Source organism: Jaculus jaculus, chromosome 4 (assembly GCF_020740685.1).
Source record: "Jaculus jaculus isolate mJacJac1 chromosome 4, mJacJac1.mat.Y.cur, whole genome shotgun sequence".
NCBI classification, from domain to species: domain Eukaryota; kingdom Metazoa; phylum Chordata; class Mammalia; order Rodentia; family Dipodidae; genus Jaculus; species Jaculus jaculus.
Genome location: NC_059105.1, coordinates 69,258,825 through 69,274,588, shown reverse-complemented (window position 1 = coordinate 69,274,588; position 15,764 = coordinate 69,258,825). Strand labels below are relative to the sequence as shown.

The 15,764-nt window shown below is 38.3% G+C and overlaps 1 protein-coding gene across 1 annotated transcript in view; it reads left to right on the top strand.

The window, feature by feature from the left end:
• Nucleotides 1-15,764, top strand: part of Ubr3 (ubiquitin protein ligase E3 component n-recognin 3) — a gene marked incomplete at its 5' end in the record, with an annotated part of 256,366 nt that overhangs the window by 133,705 nt on the left and 106,897 nt on the right. The window contains 2 exon segments of the mRNA XM_045148373.1: nt 1,655-1,751; nt 12,463-12,604. Coding sequence (XP_045004308.1) covers nt 1,655-1,751; nt 12,463-12,604 — 239 coding nt within the window.

Genomic DNA, 15,764 nt, shown 5'->3' with positions numbered 1-15,764 from the left:
AGCAATAGGAGAGTGTGTCAAACACTGGCAAGGGGAAACTGGCTATAACACCCATAACCTCACCCTCAACAAGACATTCCTTCCAAGAAGCATTAATTCTCAAATCTCCATCATCTGAGAACCTAGCATTCAGAACACCCAAGTTTATGGGGGTACCTGAATCAAACCACCACACCATCTACTATAAATAATAAATTTAGAGGCAAATTAGGAACCATAGTTAGTAGTTTATTGTGCTAAAAAGATGAAATTAGCTTAATCCCAACACTCAGGAGGCAGAGGTGGGAGGACTGCCAGGAGTTTAAGGCCATCCTGAGACTACATAGTAAATTCCAAGTCAGCCAGGGATAGAGTGAAGCTCTACCTCAGGAAAATAAATAATAAACAAACTTCATCCTAAACACAATTTAGTGTGGCTATGAGCTTTATTTACACCTTAAAATTTTCTAATATACATTAGAATAATTACACAATTATTATAGTAATATGCAATTTATACCCTTAATATTTAAAATCATCTTGTATGCCATGCTTGTGCACATATAATATATACATATAGTTGTTCTTAATTATGCAGAAGGCAAGGAGAATGAGTCTTCATTTTATCTGAAGGGTAGAAAACAAGTTCATAGGTAAAACTTAAAATCAACTGCACACTAAGTTTTTAGTCTAGTCTTTTTTTTATTTTGACTTTTTGAGGTAGGGTCTTGCTCTAGCCCAGGCTGACCTGGAATTCATTATGTAGTCTCAGGGTGGCCTCAAATTCACAACGATCCTCCTACCTCTGCCTCCCAAATGCTGGGATTAAAGGCGTGTGCCACCATGCCCGGCTGATTAGTCTAGTTTTTATTTTTTATTTTTATTTATTTATTTGACAGTAACAGACACAGAGAGAGGAAGAAGCAGAGAGAAAGAGAATGGGCATGCTAGGGCCTCCAGCCACTGCAAATGAACTCCAGACATGTGTGCCCGCCCCCTTGTGCATCTGGCTAACGTGGGTCCTAGGGAATGGAGCCTCGAACCAGGGTCCTTAGCCTTCACAGGCAAGTGCTTAACCACTAAGCCATCTCTTCAGCCCAACTCTAGTTTTTATATTTTCATCTTTGAATACTTTTTCACCTTTAGTATATTTATTTATTTGTAAGCAGAGAGTGACAGACTGATCAACAGAGAATGGGCATGCCAGGGCCTCTAATTGCTGCAAATGAACTCTAGATGCATGTGCTACTTTGTGCATCTGGCTTTATGTGGGTACTAGGGAATTGAACCTTGGTTGTTAGGATTGCAGGCAAGAACCTTAAACACTGAGTCATCTCTCCAGCCCACCTTTGAATACTTTTAAGTGTGTTACTGTCTTTCTTATTTTCTAACAGGCATCTTACCAAACAACAACAACAAACCTCTCCAAAACAGAACAGTGAACTAAGTACTGGAGCATTGTTAGAAAACTTTTGCTCTGGTGCTTGTAAAACTTAAGAGAAAATCTTATTGATGAAATTATGGTTTTTGATAAATAACAGTAGTCAAGAACTCATTCAAACAATTAAGTTTTGTCTTGAGGTTGTAATGTAATTAATAAATGTAATAAATAATTAGAGATTAGCTTTATTTCTCAGAAGTCAGTGTTCTGTTTCTATTTTCTCTTGCATAAAAGCTGAAGTTTGGGATCAGGAGTTTGATCCTGTCATGGTCATTCTTCGAACAGTTTACCGCAGAGATGTGCAGTCTGCAATGGACAGATATACAGCATTGTAAGTCCATTACATTGAGTAATATCATTATGTAGTAGTTTGTGTTTCTATAGAAAAGTTTCAATCATCATACATATTACTCTCATTAAAATGTATTTCATGTTAGAGGAGAAAATAATACGAAGTCAATCTGGCTGAGATTTATGTTCTCAAAATACCAAAATTTGATGTTAAGCTGGTGTAGTGGCACATGCCTGTAGTGCCAGCACTCCAGGTGGGGGCAGGACGAGGGACTATATAGCAAAATTCTGTCTCTGAAAACAAAACAAAATATAAATTGGTTGTTAATATGATAAAATAAGTTTTATAAAGCATGATCACTAAATCAAAACATAGATATTGTTGCTGTATAATCTGTTGAATTTGAGTTGTATTTTTGTGTTTTTCTGCTTTTGAGCCAGTAGAGGAGGCACAAGTTTAAGAAAATAAAGTTGTCTGACATCAAAGCTGATGAGCATCTACAAAAGTGTGAAAATATTGCTGGTTTTGACAGTTGAGAAAATAGTCAAAGCAAAGTGAAAATTTTTCTGTTAATATGCAACAAAATAAAATGTTGATTATAGAAAATGAAGATTTTGAAAGGGTATCTTGTGCTTCATTCTTTATTGTATTTTTAAATATATTTCTATCTCTTTGTAAACCTTAGTAATTATTATATTGTTAAATATTATTAGCAGCTTTTATTTGTATTTTTTAAAGCTTTGTATATAATTTTTTTAAAGTATTTTCAAGGTGGGGTCTCATTCTAGCTCAGGCTGACTCAGCACTTACTCTGTAGTCCCAAGCTGGTCTTGAACTCACAGTGATCCTCCTACCTCTGACTCCTGAGTACTGGGATTAAGGGTGTGTGCTATTATACCCAGGTCCTAAATATATTTTTAAAATACTTCTTTTATTTTTAAAAATATTTTATTTATTTATTTATTTATTTATTTATTTATTTTTTTTTTTTTTCGAGGTAGGGTCTCACTCTGGTCCAGGCTGACCTGGAATTAACTCTGTAGTCTCAGGGTGGCCTTGAACTCATGGCGATCCTCCTACCTCTGCCTCCCGAGTGCTGGGATTAAAGGCGTGCGTCACCATGCCGGGCTAAAAATATTTTATTTTAATTAATTTATTTGACAGAGAAAGAGAGAATATGGGTGCGCCAGGGCCTCCAGCCCCTGCAAAGGAACTCCAGATGCGTGCACCCCCTTGTGCACCTGGCTAACATGGGTCCTGGGGAATCGAATCTGGGTCCTTTGGCTTGACAGGCAAACGCCTTAACCACTTAGCCATCCCTCCAGCCTAAATATATATTTAAAGACTATTCTACCTCCACAAGATCAAACAACCTACTCCTGTGAGTCTCTTGGAGATCTCCATCTCTTCTTTGGACGAGCCCCAGGTGAATTCCACTCACAAATGCCTCCAGACTCTAAGGAGGAGCCAAAATTCATTCTTTTGCCTTTCTGGCTTCTATGATATAATCTTACAAGCTCTCTTTTTCCCTAGTCCCTCAATATTCTCTAGGACCCAACTCATTTCAAGGAATTCATCCTGGGCCTGTTCCACTAGGAGGCCCTCTTTAACTATTCCTGTGCTGAAATAATTACTAATTAGAGTTATGATGCCTAACTAAAGCTTAAATATATGTTTTAAAGATTTATTTTTATTTATTAGAGACAGAGAGGAAGGGAGGAAAGGAGAGAGGGAGGGAGGGAACAAGAGAGGGAGAGAGAGAGAGAAGAATGAATGGGTGCATCAGGGCTTCTAGCCACTGCAAATGAACTCCAGATGCATGCGCCACCATGTGCATTTGGCTTATGTGGGACCTGGAGAATTGAACCTGGGACTTTAGGCTGTGCAGGCATGCCCCTTAACCACTAAGCCATCTCTTCAGCCCAAGCTTAAATATTTTTAAACCAGTTTAAAGTGTTGCAATCTTGAGAAATGTCTATCTAGATAATTGTCAGAGTGTAATTATAGATACTAGATATAACTGAAACTTCTTCATCACGAATTCTTAGTAATATATATGCACAGACAACTTTTTGGAGAAAGTTTGTAATAAGGAATTTTAGCATACGTCTCTTCCTCCAAACAAAACAAAATTCTTTGAAACAACAACAGCAGCAACAATAACAACAGAAATAAAAGTCAGCCACTCTTTCAGCCTTTCTGTAGAACTTTCGGAGGACATGGTTTGAATTGAGACTCTCTTTCCTGTGTTTACTGATCCATCTCTCTTTATGCATTCATGTGAGTTTTTAATAATTGGTTTTCTTGAAGAGTTATTAAACACTTACCTCTTTGAGGGAAGATGTTGTTTTGTCTTTCTTATTAATACTCATTGTCTATTAGCATCATCAACTAGTAGGGATTCAGAATATGCTTGTTGAATGAATAGATTTGAATAGTACATGTTGAAAAGCTGAAAGATGAAAAATGGGTAGGAAGAAAAATTTGCATGGAAAACCTAGTAGTAGAGTTCATAAAATAAACATTGTTGTCTTAAGTTGTTCAGCTATTTTTCAGGGTGGTTATAATTCTTAGTCACTGAGTATATTAAAATCAAATATGTAATAAATTTAATAAATATTCTCTCTTTGTAACTAATAGAAATTTGTACTAGGATTGGACTGAAACTTTCAACTTTCCCAGCATTTGGGAGGCAGAGGTAGGAGGATCATAGTGAGTTCGAAGCCACCCTGAGAATACAGAGTGAATTCCAGGTCAGCCTAGACTATAGTGAAACCCTACCTTGAACCAACCTCCACCCCCCCCCCAAAAAAATTACTTAACTAGTTCTAAAGGGGACTTATTTTTTCTCAATTTTCATTAATATTTTCCATGATTATAAAAAATATACCATGGTAATAACCTCCTTCCCCCCTGTACTTTTCCCTTTGAAACTCCATTCTCCATCATATCCCCTCCCCATCTCATTCAGTCTCTCTTTTATTTTGATGTCATAATCTTTTCCTCCTCTTATGATGGTCTTGTGTAGGTAGTGTCAGGCACTGTGAGGTCAGGTCATGGATATCCAGACCATTTTGTGTCTGGAGGAGCACGTTGTAAAAAGTCCTACCCTTCCTTTGGCTCTTACATTCTTTCTGCCACCTCTTCCGCATTAGACCCTGAGCCTTGGAAGGTGTGATTGAGATGTTATTCAGTACTCCAGTCACTTCTTTCCAGCACTATGATACCTTCTGAGTCATCCCAAGGTCACTGCCATCTGAAAAGAGAAGATTCTCTATCCAAAGTGAGAGTAGCGTTAATATAAGGGTATGAATATTAAGAGAAGTGCTTACTGGGCAGTTTGATAAGCATAGTACATATAGTTATCCAGACATCAGCAGATGTTACACCCCCAGGGCTCATGACTACCCCTGTTTTAAGTTTTCAGTATCAGAGATGTATTCCCTCCCTTGGAGTGGGCTTCCGGTCCAATTGGAGGGCAGTTGGTTTCCACAAGGACAGACATGCCACTATTGCACCTGTTGGCTCATTTGGCCTGGCTAGCCAATTATAAGGCTTGCAATGTCCACTGTTGAGTCTCTTCACTGGTGGTATCTCTTTCTCCCATTGACTTACATGTAGAATGGCTTCTTCTAGCTTTCTGTCAGCTGGTCTACATGGAGGAGGTTCTCAGCTCAGTTCCAGTAGGATTTTTCAGTGGCCTTGCAGCCCAAGTATGTGGAGTCTTCAGCAATAGGGTCTTACCATCTATTACTGGTGGGAAACCAAGGGCCTCGGCAATGGCCTATAATGTTTTGGGAGCATCAGGGACCTCCCTGGCCAACAACCCTGGCACTGAAAATTTTCTAACAACGATCTATGGCTCCTGAGTGTTCCATTGTCTGAAACCAAAGGATTCCATATGGTTTATTTGTATCCTCTTAGATTTTGATTAGCCCTCCCTCCACCTTTCCTTTACACAATATCTTCCCCTGACCTCGCTTTGGGCCTTTTCATCCCCGTTAATCTATTCTCCTACTTACATATATACAATACCAACCTATTAAGTACCCTCCTCCCTTCCTTTCTCTTCTAAAGGGGACGTTTTTGACAGTACACATTTATTTGGTTTCTATTATGCCAGTCTGAAAGTAAAACAGAGTTGTTTCTTGTTATTTTATTATTTATTTATTTAAGAGAGAATGATTGAATGAATATGAAAGTATGCATGCCAGGGCATTATGCCACCGCAAAAGAAGCCCAAACATATGCACCACTTTACATGGGTTGTGGGGAATTAAATCTGGGCAAGCAGGCTTTGCAAACAAGTGCCTTTAACTGCTCAGACATCTCCCCAGCCTAAGTTGTTTCTATTATTTTTACTTAGCAAACTTTTCATTTAATTCTGAGCAGTTCATTTCTTTGTGCAATAGTGTTCCACTAAGGTACAATTTTTGTCTCCCAATGAAGCACTTGGGCATTGCCTAAAGATTGGTATGGTTGTTGCTGACATTTACTAAAGCCCAGGTTTGTCTCCTACAAATTATCTTGCCCCAAATGTCATTGATGCCAATTTTGAGCAACCTATTTAAACACATATGGCCATTAAAAAATTCCTCTTTGGAGGAGTAATACATTTTAAAAATATTTTATTTTTATTTATTTGAGAGAGAGCAAAAGAGGGAACGGGAGAGAGAGGGAGGGAGGGAGTGAATGGGCACACCAGGACCTCCAGCCACTGCAAACGAACTCCAGACACATACACCACCATGTGCATCTGGCTTACATGTGTACTGGGAATTGAGCCTGGGTCCTTAGGCTTCACAGACAAGCACCTTAACCACTAACCCATCTCTCCAGCCCTTTTTAAAAATTATTTTGAGCCAGGTATGGTAGTGCACACTTTTAATCCCAGCACTTAGGAGGCAGAGGTGAGAGGATCGTCGTGAGTTTGAGGCCACTCTGAGACTACATGGTGAATTCCAGGTCAGCCTGGGCTAGAGGGAGACCCTACCTCGAAAAACCAAAATAAATAAATAACTAAATAAAATATTATGTTTTTATTTATTTGAGAGAGAAGAGGCAAATAGAGTACATTTGTTTTTAAAATATTTATTGGTATTTTTTGTACATTTATATAATGTATTTTTATCCTAATCATCTACCATTAACTTCTCTTATCTCCTTGTCTCCCTCCCAATTAAACTCCTTCCAAATTAGTCCTTTTTGACTTTGATGTCTTTTGTATGTGTGACCCCTGAGTTCAGTTAGGGGTGCTTGTGTGAGCATGGGTGAGAAGCTATTTGCTAGAGCACGTATAATTTATCAGTGGCTACACCATTGAAAATAAAGTATCTACCTGCTTTACCCTCCAACCATTAACTACCAGTAACTCCTCATGGAGAGATGGGACCACTGTGCTTTCTCCACCATTTACGATAGAACATGATAGCCCAGTATAGTGAAGTCTTGGGTAGACAGTTTCTGTGAGGTCATGAATGCAGTGGTCATGTACTGTCCAGAAAACAGTCTTCCACAGCACTCTTCTCTATCTTCTAGCTCTTAAATGTTTTCTACCCTTTTTCTATAATGTTCTCTAATCATTGGAGGGGGTAATACAGGTTACCCATTTATTTTCAGCACTTTTACAAGCTTTCAGTCATCTATGTAGTTACTGGCAACTGCCAAAAGAAGCTCCTCTGATCATAGTTGAGAGCAGCATAAGCATAAATATGTGGAGGGCAATTTGATGGACACAACATATCCATTTAGCTAAGGAGCTACCAGTAGTAGCTTTCCATACATGGGCCTATGACCTCCTTTGCCATGGACTTTTTATTTTTTTAAATTATTTTTGTTTATTTTTATTTATTTCAGAGTGACAGAGAGAAGAAGAGGCAGAGAGAGAAAGAGGGAGGGAGGGAGGAAGGGAGAGAGAATGGGCGCGCCAGGGCATCCAACCACTGCAAGCAAACTCCAGACACATGCACCCCCTTGTGCATCTGGGTAATGTGGGACCTGGGGAATTGAGCCTCGAACCACGGTCCTTAGGCTTCACAGGCAAGCACTTAACCACTAAGCCATCTCTCCAGCCCCCAAAAATACATATTTTAAAAAAAAGAGCAGTGGCAGTTGCCTATAATGCTTTTGGAGCCTCAGGAATCTCCATGACAACTAGCAGAGCTATATCCCTTTCCTGACACTAGAATTTTCTAGAATGTTATGTTTTCTAATCAATCTTGTGTCATTATTTAAATCCTTACCTGATCATCATTATTATTATTATTATTTTCATTTTTGAGGTAGAATCTCACTGTAGCTCAAGCTGATCTGGAATTTACTCTGTAGTCCCAGATTGGACTTGAACTCACAGTGATCCTCCTACCACTGCCTCCCAAGTGCTGGGATTAAGGCTGTATGCCACCACACCTGGTCCACATCTTTTTTAAAGTTATTATTATTATTATTAACTTTATGAGACAGAGAGAGAAGGAAGGTCTCTGGCCACTGCAGTTGAATTCCAAATGCTTGTACCATCTTGTGTGCATGTGTGACCTTTTGCATAGGTTCTAGAAAGTTGAACCTGGTCTTTAGGCTTTGCAGGCAAGCACTTTAACTGCGAAGCCATCTTTCCAGCCCCCATATCTTTTTTTTTTTTAAATAAGTCTTTATGGTCAGATAAAACTGTATCTCAAAGCTGTTTTTATCATTTTTTCTAATTTCCTATTTTATTCTTTGTTTCTCCTAATTCTCCACATTCTTTTTACTTACCTTTTAGTTTCTGTTTTTTTATTTTATTTATTTTTTGAACCAAGGTCTCTTGTAATCTAGTTAGCCCCAAACTCACTATGTAACTGAGAATGGACTTTAATTACTGCATTCTCTTGGGTACTGAGATTATAGGCAGGTGTTACCATGTCTGGCCCTCCTATACAGCTTTTTATAGTTTCATAGAAAAATATATATGTATATATGTACATATATTGCATATGTTATTACATATATATAAACACACATAATTTTTAAAAAGAATTTTTTTTTTCAAGGTAGAGTTTCACTCTAGCCCAGGATGACCTGGAATTGACTGTGTAGTCTCAGGGTGGCATTGAACTAACCTTCTACCTCTGCCTTTCAAGTGCTGGGATTAAAGGTGTGTACCATGATGCCAGGCTTTTAAAACTTTTAATTCATTTATTTCAGAGAAAGAGGCAGAGAGAGAGAGATCGAGACTATGAATGGGTGTGCCAGGGCCTAAACTCACTGTAAACAAACTCCAGAAGCATGTGCTACCTTCTGCATCTGGCTTACATGGGTCCCGGGGAATTGAACCTGGGTACTTAGGTTTTGCAGGGAAGCATCTTAACTGCTAAGCCATTTCTCCAGCCCCTATTTTAGTTTTTTAAAAAATATTTTATTTGGGCTGGTGAGATGGCTTAGCGGTTAAGTGCTTGCCTGTGAAGACTAAGGACCCCGGTTCAAGGCTCGATTCCCCAGGACCCACGTTAGCCAGATGCACAAGGGGGTGCACACATCTGGAGTTCGTTTGCAGTGGCTAAGCAGCCCTGTCGCGCCCACTCTCCCCTCTCTCTCTCTCTGTCTGTCACTCTCAAATAAATAAATCAAAATAAACAACAACAACAAAAATTAAAAAAAATATTTTATTACAGTGAGAGAGAGAGAGAGAGAGAAGAGTGATAGACAGAATAGGCATTAAATGAACTCCAGTTGCATGCATGCACCACTTTGTGCACCTGGCTTTAAGTGGGTACTGGGGAATCAAACTTGAGTCCTTTGGCTTTGCAGGCAAGCACCTTACCTGTTAAGCCATCTCTCTAGCCCCCCTATTTTTCATTTTCAAGGTAGGGTCTTGCTGTAGCCCTGGCTCACCTGGAATTGACCATGTAATTTCAGGGTGGCCTTTAACTCATGGGGATCCTCCTATCTCTACCTCCAGGGTGCTGGGATGAAAGACATGAGCCACCACACCCTGTGCTCTTTTTAGATTTTTCTGTCCCTCCTTCCCTTTCTTCAGTCTTTGCATTTCAAACACTCATAGTATTTGTAAAATAATATTTTTTAGGGCTGGAGAGATGGCTAAGCCAGCAGTTAAGGCACTTGCCTGCAAAGCCTGATGATCTGGGTTCGATTTCCTAGTATCCATGTAAAGCCAGACCCACAATGTGGAACATGCATCTGGAGTGGATTTATAGCTGCTAGAGCCCCTGGTGTACCCATTCTCCCCCCTCTCTGCTTGCAAATAAATAAATAAATATTTTTCAAATATTTATGTGTGTGTGTGTGTGTGTGTGTGTGTGTATAGCGGGGTTGGGGGGGGGTCGGAAAGGTAGTAGTAAAGAGGATGGGGAGGAAAAAGAAAAAGGAATATGGGTCACTTTCCAGATGAATGTGCCCAGTTTGTGCACCTGGCCTTACAGTGGGAAGGCTTTGCAAGCAAGTTCCTTTAACCATTGAGCAATCTCCCCAGCCCTCACTATGTTTTTAAATATATCTGCATATCTATAATTTTGGTTTATTTTTTGAAGTTGCTTTCTTGTTTTATTTGATATTTGATCTGCATGTAGATTCTTTCAGTAAGTGTTGAAATTTACTTTGCTCCGTATTATTTAACCATTTTTTTTTTCAGGTGTATGTGTAGGGAGGCAAGAGGTTGATGGGAGACAGGGTCTCTATGGAGCCCAGCTGGCCTTGAGCTATCTAGTTGAGGATGACCTTGAACTTCTAATCTTCTTGCCTGTACTTTCTGAATGCTGGGCTTATAGTATAGGTGTGTCCCAACCTATCTGGTTTTATGTGGTGTTAGGGGTCAAACCCAGAGTTTAGTATATTTGATAAATGAATTAAGTACTACTACTTGTTCACTATTACTTCTTATCCTTGCTTCATGCTTGTTGATATTTGATATTGTTAAAACTTTTCCAATTTGTTTTTCTTGCACTCTCATATAGCAGGTGCATGTTAATATCTTTGCAACAGCTGTGGATTTGTCAGTCTGTGTGTAATTCTCTCAAATTTGACATTTTGTGCTTTTAGTCTGCAATTATTTGCATGCAAGATTGTAACGATTATCTGCTTGGGAGTTCATCATTCTTCTGTCCCAGATGCTACAAATGACTTATTTTTTCTCATTGTTGGTTAACCTCCTCACTGAGGCCAAAGACTGTCTAGAGTCTCAGCATTAAGAAGACCTCAGTTTCATAAGTGCTTGTAGGAGTCCAAAGCTTTTTGCTCTGTCTGCCCAAAGATTAAATCCAGTCACACAGTGTTCATGCTTATAACTTACCCCTCCCCCCATACCCGGAGACTTCCATTTTTAAATTTTTTTAAAATTAATTAATTTATTTATTTGAGAGCGACAGACACAGAGAGAAAGACAGATAGAGGGAGAGAGAGAGAATGGGCGCGCCAGGGCTTCCAGCCTCTGCAAATGAACTCCAGATGCGTGCGCCCCCTTGTGCATCTGGCTAACGTGGGACCTGGGGAACCGAGCCTCGAACCGAAGTGCTTAGGCTTCACAGGCAAGTGCTTAACCGCTAAGCCATCTCTCCAGCCCCATTTTTAAATTTTTATATATTTATTTGCAAGAGGAGAGAAAAGAGAGGCAGAAAGAATGGGCATACCACGGCCTCTAGCTGCTGCAAGTGAACTCCAGATGCCTGTGCCTCTTTGTGTATCTGGCTTTACATTGGTGCTGAGGAATGGAACTTGGAGACTTTTTTTTTTTTTTTTTTCTAGGTAGGGACTTGCTCTAGCTCTGGCTGACCTGGACTTTACTATATACTCTCACGGTGGCCTTGAACTCCTACTTTTGCCTCCCAAGTGCTGGGATTAAAGCTGTGCACCTGGCTGAAGACACCATTTTTTGTTGTTTCTGCTGTTTTTTATTTTTAATTTTAATTTAATTTATTTATTTTGAGGTAAGGTTTCCCTGTAGCCTAGGCTGACCTGGAATTCAGTATGTGTCCCATGCTGGCCTTGAACTCACAACCATTCTCCTACCTCTGCCTCCTGATGAATGCTAGGATTAAAGGCATGCACCACTATGCCTGGCTTTCCATTTTGTGTTTGAGGTCAACTATGCATTAAAAAGATACTCCATTCTACTTTTCCAGCCATTAGTGACGAGAGAACTTTAAGATTATTTTGATCAGTCATTAGCACAGGAGACTAATTTCCTGAGCACATGTGTTCTTTTTGTTTGCATTTTTACATTCATATTCTTGATTTTCAGCTTAGCTCTTTTAACTAACTTTTTAAAAAATGCTGTAATCTTTGAGACAGGTTCTTTGCTGCTGTAGGTTAACTACTAGACTCCAAATGAATGTCCTGCTAGCTGGCATCTGAACTTCAGATTATCCTGCAAATTAACTACTAGACTCCAGATGAATGTTATAGTAGCTGGCATCTGAGCTTCAGATTATCCTGGCTTTACCTTCCATTGTCGTAGGCAGATTGGGATCACAGATGTGTGTACCACTTTGCCTTCAGTTTTACACTGGTGCTGGGGCATTGAACCCAGGCCAGCAGACTTTTCAAGCAAGTTTCTTCAGTCTCTGAGCTCTCTCTCTAGCACCTTGACTATATCCAATAAAAAAGGAAAAAGTAATACTATGTGGAGAGTACTTAACTATTTGGCATCTTGAAGCAATTATGATTAAAAATAGTAATACTTAAATGACAGAAATTAATGTGTTTAAATCACAGCTTAAATTTGAGTGTATCATATAATTTTAGTTTTGTTTTACTTTTACAGTTTAAAACAGAGTGGAAAATTCCCTGGTAATCCCTGGCCTCCTTATAAGAAAAGGACACCACTCCACCCCAGCTATAAAGGTCTCATGAGACTACTACACTGTAAAACTTTACACATTGTGTTATTCACTCTGCTTTACAAGGTACAGTATTAATTTGAATAGAAAGACTTAGATTATACTTTATTTTCAAATTAAAATGCTAAAAGGTATTTATATGAAAGTACTCCATATAAAGCAAAGTGTATTTATACATTTAGAATGTATGGGGATAATCACATGTATGTGAATTCCAAGTTGAAAATAACCAAGTAGCTCCACCATTCTTTTCAGAAGAGTATTTATCTTCTTCAGCTTCAGATGTGAGTATTTATGCATGTTTATATTTATAAACATTTATGGCTTCTGTAGAACAAAAAGTAAAATATAGAGCTGTAGGAACCATGGCATGAACTAAGGGTCCAGGTAGCCACCAGAGCCACTGTGTGACCAAAAAAGGTTGGCAGCTGTTGAGAGCAGTCGCCTTACGTTAGAGTGGTTGTCTTTGCTCCTCATCCCTCCCTCAGAAGCTGGAGGGATTTGAGTTGTTTCTGTGGGAAAACATTGAAAACTTGACTTTAATTTTTGGTAAACTTCTTGAGAAACTCAATCCTTTATTTTCCTATTGCCTGGGTTATTTTTTCACAGAACTTACATATTTGACAAATATTATTTGTATACTAAAAATTGTATGAAATATATTATGGAATATGTGTATACATATTGGGATTTTAATGATCTGATCTGTATGAGATGAAATATAAAGTAATATATCTATGTTATATAGATCAAATAACAACAGTGGTAAATATGCAATTGGAAACAAAGAAAATGTATATTCTACTTTAGTTTAAAAATTGCTAATAAAAGAAATTCAGTGAAAACTAAGCGTATGTGGTATATAGGTTTTCAATGACTATATACAGATAATTAACTGTTTAAGAAAGTACACATTAATTTAGTTAAGCTGGAGAGATGGCTTAGCAGTTAAGTTGCTTGCCTGCGAAGCCTAAAAACACTTTTTCGAATCTCCAGGTTCCACAAAACCAGACACAAAAGTGACACAAGTGTGCAATGTCGTTCATGTGCACAAGGGGGCGCATGCATATGGAGTTTGCTCATAGTGGTTAAAAGGCCCTGGCACTCCCATTCTTTTGCTCTCTGCCCCTCTCTCTCTTTCTCTGTCTGCCTCTCTTTCTCAAAAAATAAATAAACAAATAAACTTTAAAAAAAGAAAGTACACATTAATTTAGTTAAGTAGACATTTTATTATTGTCTCTAGTGGTGGCTATATAGTGAAATAATGCTTTTAGAGTTCTATACCTTTCTTCCTTTCAGCTTACCCAACACCAATTTTTTATTTTACATGTAAAAGATACTACTTTGGCTAAAATTTTAGACCAGTATCTCAAAAAAAAAAAAAAAAAAAGCCTTAAAAGATTTTTTTTTTTACTACTAAGATTTTTACTAAGAGGATTATTTGAAAAAGTGATCTTAAGTGTCTCCTTTCATTAAAATATGTAGAATATTTTTTTTGAACTCAAAAGCAATTTGTACTTACTTTACAAATAGCAGACATCATTTGAAGGATTCCTCAGAGTGAGGGTTTCTTCTGGTTGCTATGTATGCACTTGCAGACATTACTGTGTTTAATTCTGACAGTAGTCTGTATGACTGACATTTAGTTGATCTTAGTTTTCATTATGAAAATTGAGCTTAAGTGGTTCAATAACTTATCAGTAGTACTTAATAATTCATAAGACATTAAGCCTTACTCTAAATCACTTACTGACTTTCAACTTTTTAAATTGATTTAATGTAATATAAAATGGTGTTATCAAAAACAAAAACTGTTTTGTTTTAAGACTTATGAACAAATTGAAAAGTTTTTCAAATTTATATTAGTTTTCCTGATTTTAACAACTATATAAAAAAGTTCTCTAAGTTACTCAGTTAAAGCTAATACTGCAGGATTATAAGTCAGAATTTATTTGAATTTAGCTAGCAGAGTTTGATCAAGAGAAAGCAGTATAGCAATACTTGGTGGTCTGAAGTCTGTGTTTATTTTGTGTTGCTTAGATAAACTGGCTATATGGGTGAATCTATGATATGGTGAATTAGAAAGAATGAGCCCTCCTGCTGTTTCTGCTTTTCATCTTCACATACCTTCTGTTTGTTTGTTTGTTTTCGTTTCTCCTTTTTCCCTTTTCTTTTTTCCAGACAGGATCTCACTCTAGTCCAGGTTGACCTAGAACTTATTCTGTAGTTTGGGGCTGGCCTCAAACTCACAGCCATCATCTTACCTTAGCCTTCAGTGTGGAGTGCTGGGATTAAGGGTGTGTGCCAGCACACCTAGCTTCCACTCCCTATTTGTTGGACAGCAGTTGTTAGGCACAATGTTGAGCAAATAACCAATAGTAACTGATTTCATTCTAGACTTAAAGATGGGAAAACTAAGCCCAAAGTCCTTCGCCACATGGGTCAAGTGGTATAGACAGAATGTGTTAAAACTGAGTTTTTGTTTGGTTGGGTTTTTTTTTTTTTTTTTTTTTTTTCCTTCAAGATAGGGTTTTACTCTAGCTCAGGCTGACCTGGAATTTACTGTGTACTCTCAGGGTGGCCTCGAACTCATGGTGAGCTTCCTACCTCTGCCTCCTGAGTGCTGGGATTAAAGGCATGAGCCACCATGCCTGGCAAAACTGAGGTTTTAAAAGGATTTGAAAGTCTTGCTATTCCCCACTGTGCTACACAAAAGATGAATGGAGAAACCTCAGTTGTGAAAATAAATATATTAGGGAAGTTAGTCAGTGAATGTCTTTTTTCATTAGTTACAGTAAATTAGGTCTTCGGTGAGTATTTCTTCCCTAGTCCCATCAGCTATTTGGACAGTTTCTGTAAGGTTTCAATGTCTACCCCCAACCCCATTTGCCATAGTTGACATGACCACTCCTTGAAGAATTTCCTCCTCTGACCCCTACTATTATTTGTCCTGATGGCTTTTTTTTTTTATAAGAACAAAATGACAGTTGCTTTGCCATTTCGTTCTCATAGTAGTTTAGGCTTCTTTTACTTATTGATCTTATCTGATGCATCATATTAAATGAGTAGGACTGGTGCAGGTAGCCCTGAAATTCTGTGTAGGGCGTATAACACATATACTGTATAACTCACATATAAGACCAAGTTTATCAGATTTTCCTTACAGAACCCCTCTCCTAACCACTTGTATCCCTTGTTCCTTTCTCATTTTATAAACTACATTGGC